The 16,986-nt window shown below is 43.3% G+C and overlaps 1 protein-coding gene, 2 long non-coding RNA genes and 7 other non-coding genes across 10 annotated transcripts in view; 1 reads left to right on the top strand and 9 right to left on the bottom strand.

Annotated features, from left to right (window-relative positions):
• The window catches only part of ldhd (lactate dehydrogenase D), a 55,945-nt gene extending 39,605 nt beyond the window's left edge, over nt 1-16,340 (bottom strand). The window contains exons 1-2 of the mRNA XM_005947668.3: nt 16,167-16,340; nt 12,476-12,588 (exon numbers count right to left, since the gene is read on the bottom strand). Of these exons, the coding sequence (XP_005947730.1) occupies nt 12,476-12,588; nt 16,167-16,259 (206 nt within the window). The 5' untranslated portion in view covers nt 16,260-16,340. The remainder of the gene's footprint in view (nt 1-12,475; nt 12,589-16,166) is intronic.
• Nucleotides 419-1,169, top strand: LOC121812339. Its single transcript, XR_006053008.1, has 2 exons — nt 419-745; nt 1,062-1,169. It is a non-coding gene; the product is annotated as an uncharacterized LOC121812339 (long non-coding RNA).
• Nucleotides 2,796-11,059, bottom strand: LOC121812340. Its single transcript, XR_006053009.1, has 2 exons — nt 3,334-11,059; nt 2,796-3,249 (listed from the first exon to the last, which is right to left on the bottom strand). It is a non-coding gene; the product is annotated as an uncharacterized LOC121812340 (long non-coding RNA).
• Nucleotides 5,452-5,522, bottom strand: trnag-gcc. The gene has a single exon. It is a non-coding gene; the product is annotated as a tRNA-Gly (tRNA).
• On the bottom strand, nt 9,436-9,506 carry trnag-gcc. Its single transcript has one exon. It is a non-coding gene; the product is annotated as a tRNA-Gly (tRNA).
• Nucleotides 11,894-11,964, bottom strand: trnag-gcc. The gene has a single exon. It is a non-coding gene; the product is annotated as a tRNA-Gly (tRNA).
• Nucleotides 14,678-14,748, bottom strand: trnag-gcc. The gene has a single exon. It is a non-coding gene; the product is annotated as a tRNA-Gly (tRNA).
• Nucleotides 14,966-15,036, bottom strand: trnag-gcc. Its single transcript has one exon. It is a non-coding gene; the product is annotated as a tRNA-Gly (tRNA).
• trnag-gcc lies at nt 15,284-15,354 on the bottom strand. The gene has a single exon. It is a non-coding gene; the product is annotated as a tRNA-Gly (tRNA).
• Nucleotides 15,612-15,682, bottom strand: trnag-gcc. Its single transcript has one exon. It is a non-coding gene; the product is annotated as a tRNA-Gly (tRNA).
• Nucleotides 16,341-16,986: the final 646 nt, after the last annotated feature.

The following is a 16,986-nucleotide window of genomic DNA, read 5'->3' as shown; positions in this document are numbered from 1 at the left end:
CCAGGATCTCTTTGGGGAACTGGTCGTTCACGCTGAAGTCCGTTCCTTTCAGCTCTCTGCCGCGACTCTTCACCTGTTCCTTCTGTTTGAATTGACCGAATTTGGCCACAATAGGACGTGGTCTCCCGGTCCGCGACCTCACGCCCCCCAAGCGATGTACTCTATCGCTTGGGGGGCGTGAAGGAACCTTTTAAAAACAAGTGCGTCCATACTCACAGGTGTACACACGGGTGCTCATGTAACCCTGGTTAACATAGCTGTCAATAAATAAAAGCCTGTTAGTAAAAACAGTCATAAGAAATATATTACAGGTGATAAATAGTCAATAAATAGATCATAATGGTTAGAAAATTCATTAAAAACATCAGCAATGATATCATTCATGTTATAGGATTTCTTTTGTGTTTAAAAACATGTTAAAAGGGTGCAGAACTTGCTAATTCATGGTGTTTTATGTTAATTCAGGTAAAATGGCTAAAATATGTGTTGACTCTTATTGTGAAAGGGCACGCTGCAGCGTGACTCCTGTGATAGCCACACCCAATCGGGTTGTTCCTTCTTTTTGATGCTGGAGAGAGAGAAATGCAGACAGTCCTTGCAGAGCTGCTGCTTAAATGAGTGAAAAAATAGTAAAAACAAGCCAGAAATCTACATAAAGCCATTTTTGTACTCTGGAGAATGTATTTTTGTTTTTCCAACCTGTCCTTGCCTTGGTGACGTTGTAAACATAACCGAACAGGACTTGGTGAGTTCAGAAATTTTATTTGTATTGTTGTATTTTATTTCATGCAAGAAATGTTTTGTTGTATTATATTGCTCATTTCATGCAAATGGAGAGCCAAGGTAGCAGATTTGTTGTTTTATGTTAAAAACGGTGGATTCATCCTTAACCGACACACAGGCTGTACTTCAAAGGCCTTTGACGGTGTTTCAGCGCGCCATATTGGCGTCACCTCATTTACGGCTAAATAAGCTGGAAAAAACGGACTTTTACTGTTATTTAAGGGCTACCCGTGTGTTATTTTCGAATGTTTATGCACTTTATTTTGTTGCTATGGTAGGCCATTAAGGTTTGGATCGGGAAATGCCGAGCTAGAATCGGAGTTTGATCCGCTGAGCGAGAAACAAGATGGCGAGCCACCCACGGACCCATTGAACTGTACCGAGCAGGAAAAAAGGAAAACTCCCCCTGCTGGATGTTGAGCTCTTTCGCTGAAAAAACTGGTAGGAATAATTCATACACCTCTGCAAAAGAACAGCGGACTTTCAAAGCACTGGATAACCATTTGGAGTAATTCCAGGATTAATAGTTAAAGGACACAAAGAAAACTTTCTTTTGTTTCTTTGTTTGTTTGTTTGTTTGTTTAAGGGATTCATTCAGCCTTTTGCTGAATTGTTTTCAGTTTTACATTTATTTATTTATTTTTGTAATTTATTTTGGTCAACCTTACATTTTAATGCTGTAATGGTGTTAATGGAAATGTAAATAATTTTGTTGGGTTAAAACAAAATAAGAACTGGTTGAAATTTAAAGGTGAACCTAGACCAAGATTAAATTAAATCTTGGGCCTAAAGAACTGAACTTGATTTAAAATAACACAGTGTTAACTCAAGAATAGGATAAACTTGAACTTAGAACTTGAAATAAATAAGACAGTAACCTAGGTTGAAAATAACATCCTTCTAAAGCCAAATAAAAGGTTTTGAGATAAATAGGATGAACGAACAGAACATACTGAACTAAAAAGGGGAAAGAAAATATCTTGTTTTCCTTAAATGTGTGATGTTGAATGTGTTATGTAATGTGTCTATAACTGTCTATTCTGTCTTCACAAAATAACAAGCCGGCAATTTAAACGTATTTACTGGTCTGTGGTCTTTATTACATGCTACACTCATTACTGCTCTAGTAGTCGAACCTAACTGGTCCTAGTATACTGTAACGACTCCAGAAGTGTTACACTCACACACACACAAACTACACCCTTTTTGGCTCCTACCTCAAAGCACACTGTGCGCTGTCGATATTACGTGCTGCACAATAATGTTTAATATTTAGTATTTACTGTTATATTCCCATAGATCATCGTGATGTTTTTTATTGTATTGCTCTCGTTTTCTTCCGCTTGTTTTACTTTTTTCTTTCTCAACAGGTGATCCAGGTGATTGATATATGTATTTTTTTGTCTGCTTATTTAGTAATCTTGGTTTTTTTTGTTTTGTTTTTTCCCCCCCTCTTCCTTTCTTCCCTTTCCTCATTCAAGTCTGTCCCGTATCTAGCAAGTGGAAAAAAAACAAAAAAAACCCAATAAAAGATGAATCAAATAGACCATTACGGCAAGGCTGGGATGGTCAGTTTGGTAAAGTAAATCCGTTGGGCATCTTTCCTCACCTTTAGACAATAATTCTGATGGCAAAAGTACCAAACGGGACAGGCAGAAGAAGAAGGGGGGGGGAAACTATACCTGTAAGTGCAGCCTCAGGTGTGACGAGGAAGTCACCTGTGCCCCTCCCACAGGAGCCGGCATTTCTACTAAAGGAGACCACAGGTCAGTCAAACAGAAAGACCTGAGTCAAATGCTGAGCACTACCTCAGCAGCTGGAATTGTTCTCCGCACAAGAAGCTGTGGATGAAGACTGAGCTTCAGGACCTTGGACTGTGGCCTGGGTCTCGACCAGTGCGTCACGCAGGGAACGCGATTTCACTCTGGCGTCTCCCTCCACAGCCTGAGTTCATAGATACAGTGGCTGACCTTTCATCGCCAAATTTTTTTCCAGCTCCACCCCTTCTTTAGTTGGAAACCTGAGAGTGCTATCATGGTCAGGTTAAGAAACCATTATATCTTGCCATGTCTCCATGGTTGCTTTCGTTCACAAGTGGTCTCTGCTGGTGTGGGCAGGCCACGAGTACTTGTTGGCACCAGTGGTCAGTATAACATCCTCTCCTCACGACTCTGCAGCAGGGCTTGTCGCAGGAACTGGTTTGCTGACAATCCACGATGGCTAGAGAAACTGTCTAAAAGGTTTACCAACCTTCTCCCTGCTTTTCTTACATACAAAAAGGCCATCTGCAAGTCTGTTATGGATGAGCTCAGGAGGACTGGCAAACCTCCAGCAGACATGGCAAACCCAATAAATGAACTCATGCACCTCAAGTACAAGCGAGCTCACCTGGCGTACCTCCATGCCACAGGATCGGTCTGGGATTCTGAGGCAGGAGCTCATGGACAGAGGACCATTGGGCAGTTCCTGAGGAAGGAAAATAAGCCACAGGAGTTCAGGTCTTATGAAGACCCACATGCCTGGTGTGGCGTCTCTGTGTCCAGCCATTACCTGACAGACTGCCTGCTCGACGAATTCCGACGTCAACATCCAGCCATATCCAAACTCCTCCCGGGCACTTTTGGCCACATCTTCAGGTCTGACCACACCAGGAAGGCGGCACGAAAAGTCACACTGGCATCTGGGGTCATGTCCAGTTATTCCATAATGAATGAAAACTGGCTGATTGTTTCGTGGGTCATGGTTCAGTCTGAGACAGAAAGGTCCTTGGAGCCCATGTACCAGGGAATGGCCAAGAGGTACAGTGATGCAGGAGTGGAAAAGGCCGGCTACGACTGGGTGGACAGGTAAAAACCGTAATCATCCTTGTCATTCAAACTGCTAATCTGTCTGGACAAACTGAGTTTTTCCTTTTTAAGATCAATTTGATGCACACATATAATATTCCATATACTTACATGTATTTGTATTTCTTACATTTAGGGATTGCTGTGCTCCATTTAAGAACCCAGACTGTATCCCTGGTGAAAATCTATCGTGGGATGCCTGGAAAACTACTCCTGCTGTTATTGCTGTGGCCACATCTGGACCAGTGGCAAACAGCTGTGCCTCTCGAACCCACTACAATAAGAACATTATTGTAAAACTGAACCTGTTCCACTGCCTGAGGCGATTTTCGCGAGATTGCACCTCTGAGCATCATCTTCTGTTCAGCACTTTCTGCCAGCTTCTCTCTGCTGCATTCTCAGTGGTTGATCAGGCAGACCTGAAAAGGCTCCATGCTTATAAGTTCTGTGGCATCCATCCTGCTAATCCCACAAAGCAACACATACGGGAGCACTGCAGGATCCAAATACCACAACCCACTGAACTGCTGAACAGAGTGGAAAAGATCCTGAACCATTTTCACCTGGCCACAGACCCCAACAACCTCCCACTCTTCAAGCCAACCATGCTGAAGGCGTGGCGCGTTCAGAGAGTCCACATTCTGCGTGGCTGCCTCAGTGACCCTGAGCTCTCAGAGGGTGTAATGTTTCGGTACGGTGGGACTCTTCAGCTTAACCATGTCCCTGGTGAAGGTGCCAAGGTCCCCATCTGGATTCCTGTCCGAGGCACTTCACAGCAGGAGGGTTATCATTTCCACCAGGCCCAGTGGATCACCGGGACTCATGTATCCACTGAACTATTCCAGGCCCAGGGCATGACAGGTGTGGCACGATGGAACTACCAAAGACTGGTGGACCGTAAGCAGCCAGGTGTCATTCTCCCTTCTGTTTTTGATCCAGCTCTAGTGGACTGGTCAGGAGAAGTACCCTGCACTTCACCTCTCTGACAGAGACACTGGTGAGCGATTTGGGCTTGAATACAGAGAGCCAGGCTGCCGTCCAGTCACTCTGAACTGGGACAAACACAAAACCCTGAGAAAAGATGAACCGGCTGCCCTTCAGCCCCCATCCTCTGTTCCAAAACCTGTGGCTGCCCAACTTCAGGTTCCAGCAGTGGGACCCTCCTCCAGCCTGGCACCGCTAGGTGTGGCATCCCTCGCACCAGCACCACCTGTCACCCACCCTTTCTCTGGTGCTATTCCTATTGTTCCAACAAGGTGCATCAAAGTTATGCTGCTGAGGGAATCGGTAACCCTAAAATGCCCTTTGAAGAATTTGCTCAGACAGAATTTTTCCAGAGGGAACCGGATGCTACCAAGAAGAGGGAGAAGAGAAGGATGGAGGAAAAGCAGATTCAGCCACAGGGACCTGAAACAGGGACCAAATAGTCCACACATTCATACGGGCTTCGCTGGAGTGGCAGGAAAACTATATTTGCTGCCCTTTGAAAGTGTACTCTATACAGAGACAAAGGCGTGGACAAGGAAATGACCTGGAAGGAGTTTCAGGAGTCTGCTTTCTATGAGGCAGGGCGACTTAGATGGAAGGAAAAAAGGAAAAGAAATGAGGAAGAAACAATTGATATTGTATATAAGACAGTTTTGTTCTAGCTGTGAGTGTCTGCCTGTGTCCTTTCCAGTCAAAACAAAAAATAAATTTGCGGGTTGAATAAAAGTAACTTTAAGACAAAATTTGCCAGGGGTATGGATAATTACAGGCTTAACTGTGTATATATTGTTATATAGTGTGTGGGGGGGGAAAAAAAGGAAAGAAAAACAGGTGCTGCATTGGCGGGGAATCGAACCCGGGCCTCCCGCGTGGCAGGCGAGAATTCTGCCACTGAACCACCACTGCATGCTGCAGCACCCTTTGCACAGAAGACAGAGGACGGTCCCACAGCCCAGTAGCACATTTAGGATTGTTGGCTACAAAACACTTCACTGTGAGCTGCGTGAGAGTGCGTCAGCTACTATGTTGTCAGTATCTTTCTTATGCTTAATCACAAGATTATAATCCTGTGCCAGCAGTGCCCAGTGCATCGGTCGTTGGTTATCATTGTACATTCGGTGAAGAAAAACGACAGGATTGTGGTCTGTGAGTACAGTTACCAGAGAGGAGCTGGAGCCAACATGCACTGCAACATGCTGCAGGGCGAGAAGCAGAGCTTGTGCTTCCTTCTCTATAGTAGAATAGTTCTGCTGATGGCATTTCAACTTGATATAGAAAAAACAGGATGGCACACGCACGCCTCATCATCCCGCAATAACACAGCACCAGCTCCAGTGGCACTAGCATCAACATTGAGCTTGAAAGGTTGAGAGAATCAAGAGCCGCTAAGACAGGGGCGCTGCAGTGGAAGGAATTTGCTGACTCGAACGCATGCTGGAACTGCATGCTGTGTTACATAACTGCACCACATCTGCTTTCATTGCTGGCCAAAAGAAATGTTCCAATATGCGGTCATATGTCTTGTAACACCCAAATGACCGGACTATGAATGTTCATGTGCTAACCGTAGCACCTGCTGGTGAAAATTGGAAACACTATCTGCTGAACTGTACTTGTCTCCTGACATTGGACTCCACCTGTGTATCAACAAACCGTCAGAAGCCAAACATTTTTGCTACTTACCCCCCTTTGTACCATCATCTTCAGGCGCAGCGGTAAGACATTTGGCTAATGATGGGTAAGTGGAGGGATTCTCAGATTCGGTAGCTGGCTCAACCACACTTTGCGCCTGCTCTTAGGCACCATTAGCTACTTTATCAACAATACTTCAGGGCTAACAATACCAATAAAAGAGAGACATCTAACACACACTCCAAAGGAAGGGGGAAACATATACCCTTGGGGCTAAACAATGAATAACAATACCATGGAACCTCTCCTCAGTCCTACCTACCCTCGAATGCTAGCCTACCTAGCTTCTGGAGTGTACCAGGCTCGAGGCAACTTTAAAGGCGAACCTTCAGTGCTCAAAGCACTGAAAAGCCTACCCCCGACAGGGACCTAATCCCCACCCGGGATTACTCCGAAAATAAAAAAGGCAAAATAAAGAACGAGTGTCTGAAGGAAGAGATTACACTCAGCTAGACACTCACCTGCGCTAACTGGGGAGAGAGTCCCAAATACACCAGAGTTAAGCAAGCAACCCGAGAACAACATACAGACACCAAAACTCATACAAAGCTGTTTCAATTCCTTTCACTGAGATCCTGGACGAACCCCCACATTGTTACGTCCCCACAAATAAGGTCTCAGCAAAGACGTGGGGAACAGTAACAAATAGAACCGGGAAAGAATGAGAAGGGAGCCAAACAGAGCAGTATGGCAAATATTACGTTTTTATTACAAACAATCCTAACACAAAGAGATGGCAACACTGCTTTATCAATAAGATAGAAAGAAAAAAGGTCACAACTAAGTCTTATGTGTCTAAAGGAGGATGAACAAACAAACAACAAAGAAAAATGCACTTCTGGAGCCCACAGGCCCACCCTAACCATTACTAGCAACACACACCTTACTGCTGCTGAGGCCCACAAGCCCACGCTACCAATGTAGCAACCTCCCCACTGCTTTCACAACTCCATACTGCAGCAAGGACAACCACACCATAGGACCTCTTCATTCAATAGAAAGCAGTGCAAAGATGAAGAGAAAAAAAACCCAAAACCACACAGTTCTTCCCCAGCCCTATATAACATCTGAGAGTTAATTGCTGACTGGGTCCTGGTGCCAAATGAGGGAGTGAGCAGCAGCTCTGTCGTGGAGAGAGGGCAGAGAGAAAAAGAGACAGAGAGGGGTGGAGCTAGAGAGGAGGAGGGGGAGAGAGAGAGCAACGCCACACCCACACACTCCCACAGCCTCACAGGATGTAACACCAGCCTACTTGGAGTTACTGAGTTGAATTTAAAAAGGATTGTTTGCTGTAGGAATTTCTGCAGTGGCCAGGAATCAAACACAGGCCTCCTGCATGGGAGGCTGGGATTGTTTAGCTCAACAGGTCTAAACAGTTTCCCATTCATTCTCTATGGTAGTGCTAAACTACGGATTTAATATATTATTCACCACTGTGACCCTTCCGGCGCTGTTGCGAGTTTGAGACCTGGCAGTTTTAAACAATTTCCACTTTTAAATTTCAGGAAAAAAGACAAGTTATGCACCACTTGCAACAGATCTCAGCGATCCTTGTTCATTCGTCAAAGGTAATAAACGTTGTTTAAAATAAGAGTAAACCAATAGATTAAAAATTGCAGGTGTATTTTAAAGGTAAGAGAAGTGTTCACTGTGATTTCATTTACTTGATTAGTGTAAGAAAACGTCCATCACTTGGTTAAAGACGGTTACATTTTATCAGCTGTGATAAAAAGGCATGGTAAATTATGAACTATTCTGTCTTGATGTATGCTCAATCATCCCAGAAAGTAAATTCCAAAAAGTTGATTCTGTACATCTGGACGTAGTGTTTTCAGTGGGAGAAACGTTTCGTCACTCATCCAAATGACTTCTTTAGTCTCAGCTGGATGCAGGTTTCCCCAAACTTCTAAACAGTACATTTGCACACAGACTGAAACTAGTCCACTAAATAAACAATGGGCTGTGAGGCCAGTTTCATTATCATTAATATGCAAATTGTCATGACCATTGATGATTGTATGTCAAGATTCACAAGAAAGTTGTATTCTACTCAGGGAAAATCTGTGGCGTTCCACAAGGAGCCACTTCAATACCTTCTCCAGGACCCATCGGATGAAGATACAAGGATTAAAAATGAGCTTCAGGACAAGTCTGCACCTGTGAAGCAGGACCTAGTGTACTGATCTCAACAGCTTGCTGCACCGCACATCCAAGCTACACATATCCCGTTATGTGAAACACTTGGCTAAGCTTCTAAACACTTCTTTGAACACAAGCCCAGAAAAACTTCTGCAGACTCAGCAACTGTGGCACTCTTTAACAGAAGGGAGTGAGACAACCAGTATTCCTGTGGTCACCATGGAGCCAGCTTACTTAAACCCACCTCCTCCTGCCCTGTCTACACCTCTGACACAAGACTCAATAGAGAAGATGGTGGAACACATCTTAGAGAATCAACAGCAGGAGCAACCTGAGGAAGGAAGGCAGAAAGATTTGTCTTGCCTGTGGACAGCCCAAGTCCCAGTATGAGACAGATGGATCTTCCATCCACTATTTTTTTTTACCATCGAGGGCCTGTGCCGTATTTCTATTGTTCAAAGAAGATACATCAAAGTTATGCTGCTGAGGGAATCAGTAACCCTAAAATGCCCTTTGAAGAATTTGTTCAGACAGAATTTTTCCAGAGGGAACCGGACGCTACCTCTGCAGATTCAGCCACAGGGACCAAATAGTCCACACATTCATACAGGCTTCCCTGAAGTGGCAGGAAAACTATATTTGCTGCCCTTTGAAAGTGTACTCTATACAGAGACAAAGGCATGGACAAAGAAATGACCTGGAAGGAGTTTCAGGAGTCTGCTTTCTATGAGGCAGAGAGACTTAGATGGATGGAAGAAAAAAAACTAATGAGGAAGAAACAGTTGATATTGTAGACAGTTTTGTTCTAGTTGTGAGTGTCTGCCTGTGTCCTTTCCAGTCAAAACAAAAAATAAATTTGCGGGTTGAATAAAAGTAACTTTAAGACAAAATTTGCCAGGGGTATGGATAATTACAGACTTAACTGTGTATATATTGTTATATAGTGTGTGTGTGTGTGTGTGAAAAAAAAGGGAACAAAAGTAGGTGTTGCATTGGCCGGGAATCGAACCCGGGCCTCCCGCGTGGCAGGCGAGAATTCTACCACTGAACCACCAATGCACGCTGCAGCACCCTTTGCACAGAAGACAGAGGACGGTCCCACAGCCCAGTAGCACATTTAGGATTGTTGGCTACAAAACACTTCACTATGAGCTGCGTGAGAGTGCGTCAGCTACTATGTTGTCAGTCTCTTTCTTATGCTTAATCACAAGATTATAATCCTGTGCCAGCAGTGCCCAGTCGTTGGTTATCATTGTACATTCGGTGAAGAAAAACGACAGGATTGTGGTCTGTGAGTACAGTAACCAGAGAGGAGCTGGAGCCAACATGCACTGCAAAATGCTGCAGGGCAAGAAGCAGAGCTTGTGCTTCCTTCTCTACAGTAGAATAGTTCTGCTGATGGCATTTCAACTTGATATAGAAAAAACAAGACAGGATGACACACGCACGCCTCATCATCCTGCAATAACACAACATCAGCTCCAGTGGCACTAGCATCAACATCTAGCTTGAAAGGTTGAGAGAATCAGGAGCCGCTAAGACAGGGGCGCTGCAGTGGAAGGAATTTGCTCACTCGAATGCATGCTGGCACTCTACAATTGTACCTTTGGGCTACATAACCTGGTTAAAAGAACCACATTGGCAGAGAAGTTTTTACAGAAACACCGGTAATATCATACCGAGGAACTGCTTTAGCTCCTGCCTGGTGGTCGGAGTCGGATAGTTCAAGACTACGACAATCTTTGCCTGTCCAAAACCAACCTGCTTACCTAGGTACGTTACTGTTGCCTTGCCAAACTCTTATTTTTTTAATGTGAACACCTGTCACCTTCTTCACTATAAAATAGGGGCCCAAGAGCAGAACCAGGGACGGACCCCAGGCTGAAATTGCCTTTTTAGTGCTTTACTATCAAACCATTTCTTCGTGTTAACCTGGGATACACAGAGAGCCTCTTTTGCTAACAACATAGCACGTTGCCTTCGATCCCTACACATCTTCACAAAACTCAGCAATAGGGCTGGGCCACATTATACCGTTCACGGTAATACTAGCATAACGTTAGGCAACGATAAGAAAATGAAATATCGCAATAGAATATGGGTAAAATGCGCAGTGCCTTTGTTTTTATATGCTCATACGCACATGGCAGAAAAAGTATGGCGGCGATGGACAATGACATGGACAAAAGCGCATCTTTGAATGAAACGGGTGAAGCAGAATTGGTCAGTAAAAATGGTGCAACTTCAGTGGTGTGGAAGTGGTTTGGTTTTCGTCCATCCGATACCCACCAAAGCACAATTTTTTCGTAGAACATGCAAGCGGGCCGTCGCGGCGAAGAGAGGAAACACTACAAACCTATTTCATCATTTGAAGCAGAAGCACTTGGAGTACAAAAAAGCTGTTAAGGCCCAGGTTTGATTCCCGGCCAATGCAGTCTCATTTTCTATAGTTGCACACGTCTCATGACACAAAGAAAAGAAGAAGAAAATTAGACTGCATTGGCCGGGAATCGAACCCGGCCTCTGCCTTTGTAAATGGAGGGACTGTAACTGCGTGTGTATGTAAGCGTCTAAAACCTGCAGATAGTCAGATTAACAGTATTTTGTCTCTATCTGCTATTCTGCAATTCATCTCATGTAAACAATAACGTGGCGCACAGCGTGACGTGAAAAAAGGCACATACCTTTGACATTGCTTGACGAACTCTGTTTTTAAAAAATCTCGTTTACATGTGGACGAAACAGCAGCGTTTTCAAAAATACCCGTGTAGGTGTGGACGTAGCGTAAAAGAGTTTGTAGTTTATTTTCTTACTACCTGTAATTTACTGCAGATTACTTGTATTTGCTTAATTGTTTGCTAAATGTTTGAGGTGTGAAATTAACCGCAATGGAGCAAAATATAGGTGTGTGTGGTTGGAGGATGTGTTTGTGCGTGGGGGCGCGAACATTTTTCTTGTAAAACAAAGGGGGGCCCAGCAAAAAACGTTTGGGAACCACTGTGTTAATGTAACACAAGCTTTGTCCCAATCAGAACTCGAACCCACACTCAGACAGTTACATGTAAGTAATCAGGTGATTTTTCACTGGCTAAAAATGTGCGATTGGATTGACTGGTGCTGTTTGATTTGCGGTTTGAGCAGGAAGTCGAGGAGCCCATTTATGTGAAAATGTAAATGACCATTTCTGAATGGAGGAGGGGTTCTAAGAGTACATCGTTCACCATCTTATAATGCTGTGATTGGAGCCATTGTTCAACTCCCTGTGAATGGTACTATAGCCATTGATCAATGATCATGATAATTTGCATATTAATGATTATGACACTGACCTGCTGGCCCATTGTTGGTCAATGGTGCTAGCATGGGTGATCCACTGAAAACAGAAAGTTATGATTCTATAACAGATTTACACATATATAATAAAAAAAGGGAAGAAAAATAAGTGTTGCATTGGCCGGGAATCGAACCCGGGCCTCCCGCGTGGCAGGCGAGAATTCTACCACTGAACCACCAATGCCTGTTGCAGAAACTTCTCCACTGAAAACACATGATGGCCCCACAGGCCACTAGCGCATTTAGCATTGTTTTCAGGCCCATATGTGACGAGCAAGGGTGGATCTGACTGTGAAACTAAAATTGGCCAACTACACAGTCAGCCACTTAAGCACACAAGAAAGATGGTGGCCCCTCTGCTTGTCTCTAAATCAGTACAGATCAATGTTTGATTGTCTGCCAATGACAAAAAGTTTAGTTTAAAAAACAAAAGAGTAAACACCACAGTCCCATTCCTCAATGAAAGTAACAGTTCCACGGCAACAAGAACAACAACAAAAACTCTCTCAATACACGTTTGAGAGAAAGGTATGAAAACGACAAAACACTCTGATACTGAGTAAAAGACAAAGAAACAAGAAAAAAAGTTAAAGTCTGGAGAAAAACACAAGAAATATGGCAGCTCCTCTGCTTATCTGTAAATCAGTATAGGTCAATGTTTGTTTTTTTTTGTGTGTGAGATGAGAGATGCTGACCTGTGTACAGACTCATCTTTGCCATGTTGTTCTCTAACAGCTTCGCCCAATGAGACGCCGTCCTCGCCACATATAGACCTAAATGCAGAGAGCACGCTGTCTCCAACACCACTCTGTGCAGACACATAAATGAATACAGAGTTACACACAATACAATACCAAAAGCATCCACTACTTGTTATAATGATAGCCTGATAATATGTAATAATACAAATGAAATACCCTGTATTTATTTCTGACTTGACCTCTGTAGATTTTTTCTGCTAAATTACTGGAATCGGTCACTTGTTTTGAGTCACACTGGATAACAAAAATTGTCTGTATTTTAATTCTTGGGCATATCGTGTTTTAGAAAAAAGGATATCCATGGTATGCTTATGGTCATTAGCCAATGAGTGAGCCATTTCACAGAAAGACCCACCCATTGTTGTTTTGTCTAGTTTTTTTTTAAAAAACAAGACAGCAGAAATGCTTCAGTAATCAATGGATAACAATGTGGTAGCTACGTCTTTTATACTGTCTATATTAGGGATGTGTGCGACTAGTCAACAAACCCATCATTGATCTCACTAGTTGGCACCAGATGTAATAGTAATAGATGTAACTGCTGCTCCTACACATCGAAAGGAGTCAGCAGGTGTTGAACCTGACTGATCTAAGCTGCCCACCAGAGGACAGTGTGGCAAACAAGTGGTGGGTAGGGTGCAAGGGGTCACCTGTGATGGCCCTGGTTTTCCTGAGACTGAAGGAGCTGGCAATGGAAACAGAGAAACCATTGCTAACTGCATATTTCCTCAACCTTAAAAACAATATATTTGCATAATGACTGAAACTAGCACCACTGACAAACAATGGGCTTAGGCACCCTTCTCGATTCAGAGATGGTCTTCCCCTTTTTATGTAAATGGCCTACTTGACTTCCTGCTGAGAGGGGCTCAGTGGGGAGGGACTCTAGCAGCAAGGAGATGCTCCCCATCTGTTGACAACCAAGAGGTGCCTCTTAAGTTCTGTTCAGGTTGTCGGTCCCAGAAGGCACTGCACACAAAATTTTTTTTTTACTGTCTGCAGTTTTATCACTCTGTCAGGATGTGTTAGATGTACAGGTGACCACATCAGGTGTTCCCACTGTATTTCATTGTTGTGCCCCAATAAGCGTGTCTCCAACAAGCTGTATGATTGTACATGTTCCCATGTTACAATCAATAAAACAAGCACATTCTCAAATAGAGCTGTTCGATATAACGATATATATCGGATGACGATATAAAAACGTCTATCGTTTCATTTTACGCTATCGTTTGTTTCGTGATGTCGCAAAATAAACTAAACTGTTTACGGCGATATTTTTTCATCATTTTGATGGTCACTGTAGTGGCTATATTAATTTCTTAAAGTTCTCTCTTTCTCTTATATTTAATATAACCACACTACGGACGGACAAGTGCCTGTTTTTATGTGTTGTCGTTAACAACAACGACGGTAAAACCATCGCGCCACGTGTCCGCTTGTTTATTTTCCACATAAACCTTTCAGAATAAAGCTCAAGATCCTGTTGAGACTGTTCAAAATAAACTGAATCATGTGAAAGAGAATGCAGACTGTTTACGGATGAGAAGCAAAAAGGAGCCGTCAGGTGCTAAAAAATAAACCTTAGACTCAAACGTTAGAACAGGCTTTTCCCCGCAGCACACTGTGTAATAAATACTCACAAAGAAAACAGCGGCCATTACAACTTATGTCTAAAAATGTATCGTTTCATGCATCGGTTAAAACACTCGACTCCAGGTATACGACGCCAAGCTGGAAACATTTCACGCAGGTCGAGCTGCCCGAGATTCACAGAATTTACAGAAAATGTTACATTTTTGTGATTTATATCGTTATCGGACGATAGATGTCTTATATCGGGATATGGGATTTTGGTCATATCGCACAGCCCTATTCTCAAATAACTGCAAACTGTCTGTGGGCTCATTTTGAGCCAAGTTCAGGAAGATGTTACCTCTCAAGCGAACACACTGGGGGCGGGGACTCACCTACAGTTCTGCAGATGAGCCAGCTGTACAGCATCTCTCAAAGTTTGATTGCTGGCTAACAGATAAGTAGAATTTAAGGTGTGCTGTCCACAAGACAGTTAAAGAATTTAGAGCCCGTCTGAATGCCTACACATAAATAATAGAGAGGGGGATGAAAAGTGAGCCTTGCATTGGCCGGGAATCGAACCCGGGCCTCCCGCGTGGCAGGCGAGAATTCTACCACTGAACCACCAATGCTTGACACTGTGGCCTTTGCACAGAAAACAAATCATGGCCCCACAGCCAATTTCTGTGCCACAAAGAGCAAGCACATGCAAAAGTGACTTTAACCTGTATTCTATCCAAAGTTCACCACACTAGCTTTCAGTCCTATATAGTAAGTACAGAAGCAGTTTTAAACGTAGACATTCATAGCTGCTCTAAATACCCACACACGGAAGAAAAGAATTAGCCTTGCATTGGCCGGGAATCGAACCCGGGCCTCCCGCGTGGCAGGCGAGAATTCTACCACTGAACCACCAATGCTTGCTGCTATGACTTTTGCACAGGAAATGGAGGGCTTTCTGGGTCAGTCAGCATGTACTAAGCATTATGCTTTTTGAAATTTCCAGTGCCTTTAACACCATCAGGCTAATCCTACTGGGTGATAAGATGACAGCGGTGCACAGGGATGACACCATATTTCTTTCAGAAAAAGAAATATGGTGTCATATATTTTAAAGTTGCTATAGTTGCACACCTCTCATGACACAAAGAAAAGAAAATTAGGTGTTGCATTGGCCGGGAATCGAACCCGGGCCTCCCGCGTGGCAGGCGAGAATTCTACCACTGAACCACCAATGCGCACAGTAAGGGTTTTCGCACAACCGAATAAGAACCGATTGCCGCCCCCTTCCGCGATTCTTACACTATTTCAACACTCAGTAGACGGTAAAGATCAATGTTACATTTCCAGCAAACAGGAAAAACGGTGCATTCTACAATAGGCTTAGAGAATTTATACCTTTTATGAACGCATCCAAATACTTATTCATATTTATTTGATTCGAGAAAGTAGACGCATAATTTTTATGTCGCCTCTGACAAAGAAAAAGGAAGGTTGCATTGGCCGGGAATCGAACCCGGGCCTCCCGCGTGGCAGGCGAGAATTCTACCACTGAACCACCAATGCGCACATAGACAAGGATAATCAAGAATCAAGAAAAATTCTGTGACACATTCCAAGGGTTGAATTGCTTGTTTTTCTGGATTCAATATTTCTTCTAAATAGCTCAGAAGGGTGTGACAATTTCATATTTCATTTCGGAAAAAAATACGGGTCGCCGTATTTTGCAATTTAAGGTTCGCTTGTAGTGTATGCTAACATATAAAAAGCCTTCGCAAAGACCTTTAGTGCCGCCTAAACTTTTACAGCTTTTACAAGTTTTACAAGTTTAATGCGCAGAGATAATAATTAGCATTTGTACACGGTGGTATTGGGCCTCGTGCTTTATTAACCCTTGTAATTAATGCTTATTCATAATTAGCCTTGTTAATTAATGCTTTGCTAGCAGGTTGTACCGTGCACGCAGGTAAGACATGCTGTGCACGTGACTTCGTGCACAACACGCATTGAAGTTAAACGACCAACATGAAGGACGTTAAATAACACTCACCGCAGCGGTGGCTGCAGATTTAATGTGGCGACAATGCAGGAGGCAGCGCCGAGGAGACGGCAGCACCCGCCCTCTAGTCAGCCCGAGGAGCATTGTTTGCAAATGTCACCGACAGGTCACCGACGGCGAAACACAAACGCAGACTGCCGCTGACAACATAAAAGCTACTTCTAGCATACCGCTTCCGGGACTCTGTTTTCAAAATAAAACAAAACTCACTCTCTCTCTCTCTATAACCATCTAACTATATAATAAACTATGTAATATGAAATATGTATAGTCCAGGATGAAGCATTTGTAAAAGACTGAGTCATTTATAATGGAAAATAAATATCACTATATAATATTTTTGCAGCCATTTTTGGGAAGTTTTTTGTCGTTAGGGTAAAAACTGTTTTTTCAAGGATTTTCTAAGTGTTAACCTCCTGAGACCCGAACCACCAATGCTGACCTGGGACCTGAAAATGAGAGCCACATATAAGAATATTCGTTTGGAATTTCGATAGGACAGTAACAGTATAGTGTCCTCGTAAGTGGATATCAGGCCCTTGCAGAGCAAAATTTAGTATTTTGGTCTAAATAACCCAAAATGTGGTGTCCACATATGTGGACGCCAGGTCCTAGGAGGTTAAACAAAAAAAAGTTACAAATTAATAACAGATAGCGAAGATTGACTGTTACTGCAAGATTTTAACATGAGCTAAATAAAAACAATGTCCTTTTGTACTCGCTTGGTAAAGCGTGTTCTTTTATTCTGAAACCGTCAACGCGCATTTCCCGTCATGCCTGTATTCTATGCCAGTGCTAAATTACATCGCCC

This window comes from Haplochromis burtoni, unplaced genomic scaffold, assembly GCF_018398535.1.
Source record: "Haplochromis burtoni strain Fernald_Lab_line unplaced genomic scaffold, NCSU_Asbu1 Contig_545, whole genome shotgun sequence".
NCBI classification, from domain to species: domain Eukaryota; kingdom Metazoa; phylum Chordata; class Actinopteri; order Cichliformes; family Cichlidae; genus Haplochromis; species Haplochromis burtoni.
This window is presented reverse-complemented; position numbering and strand designations above follow the sequence as displayed.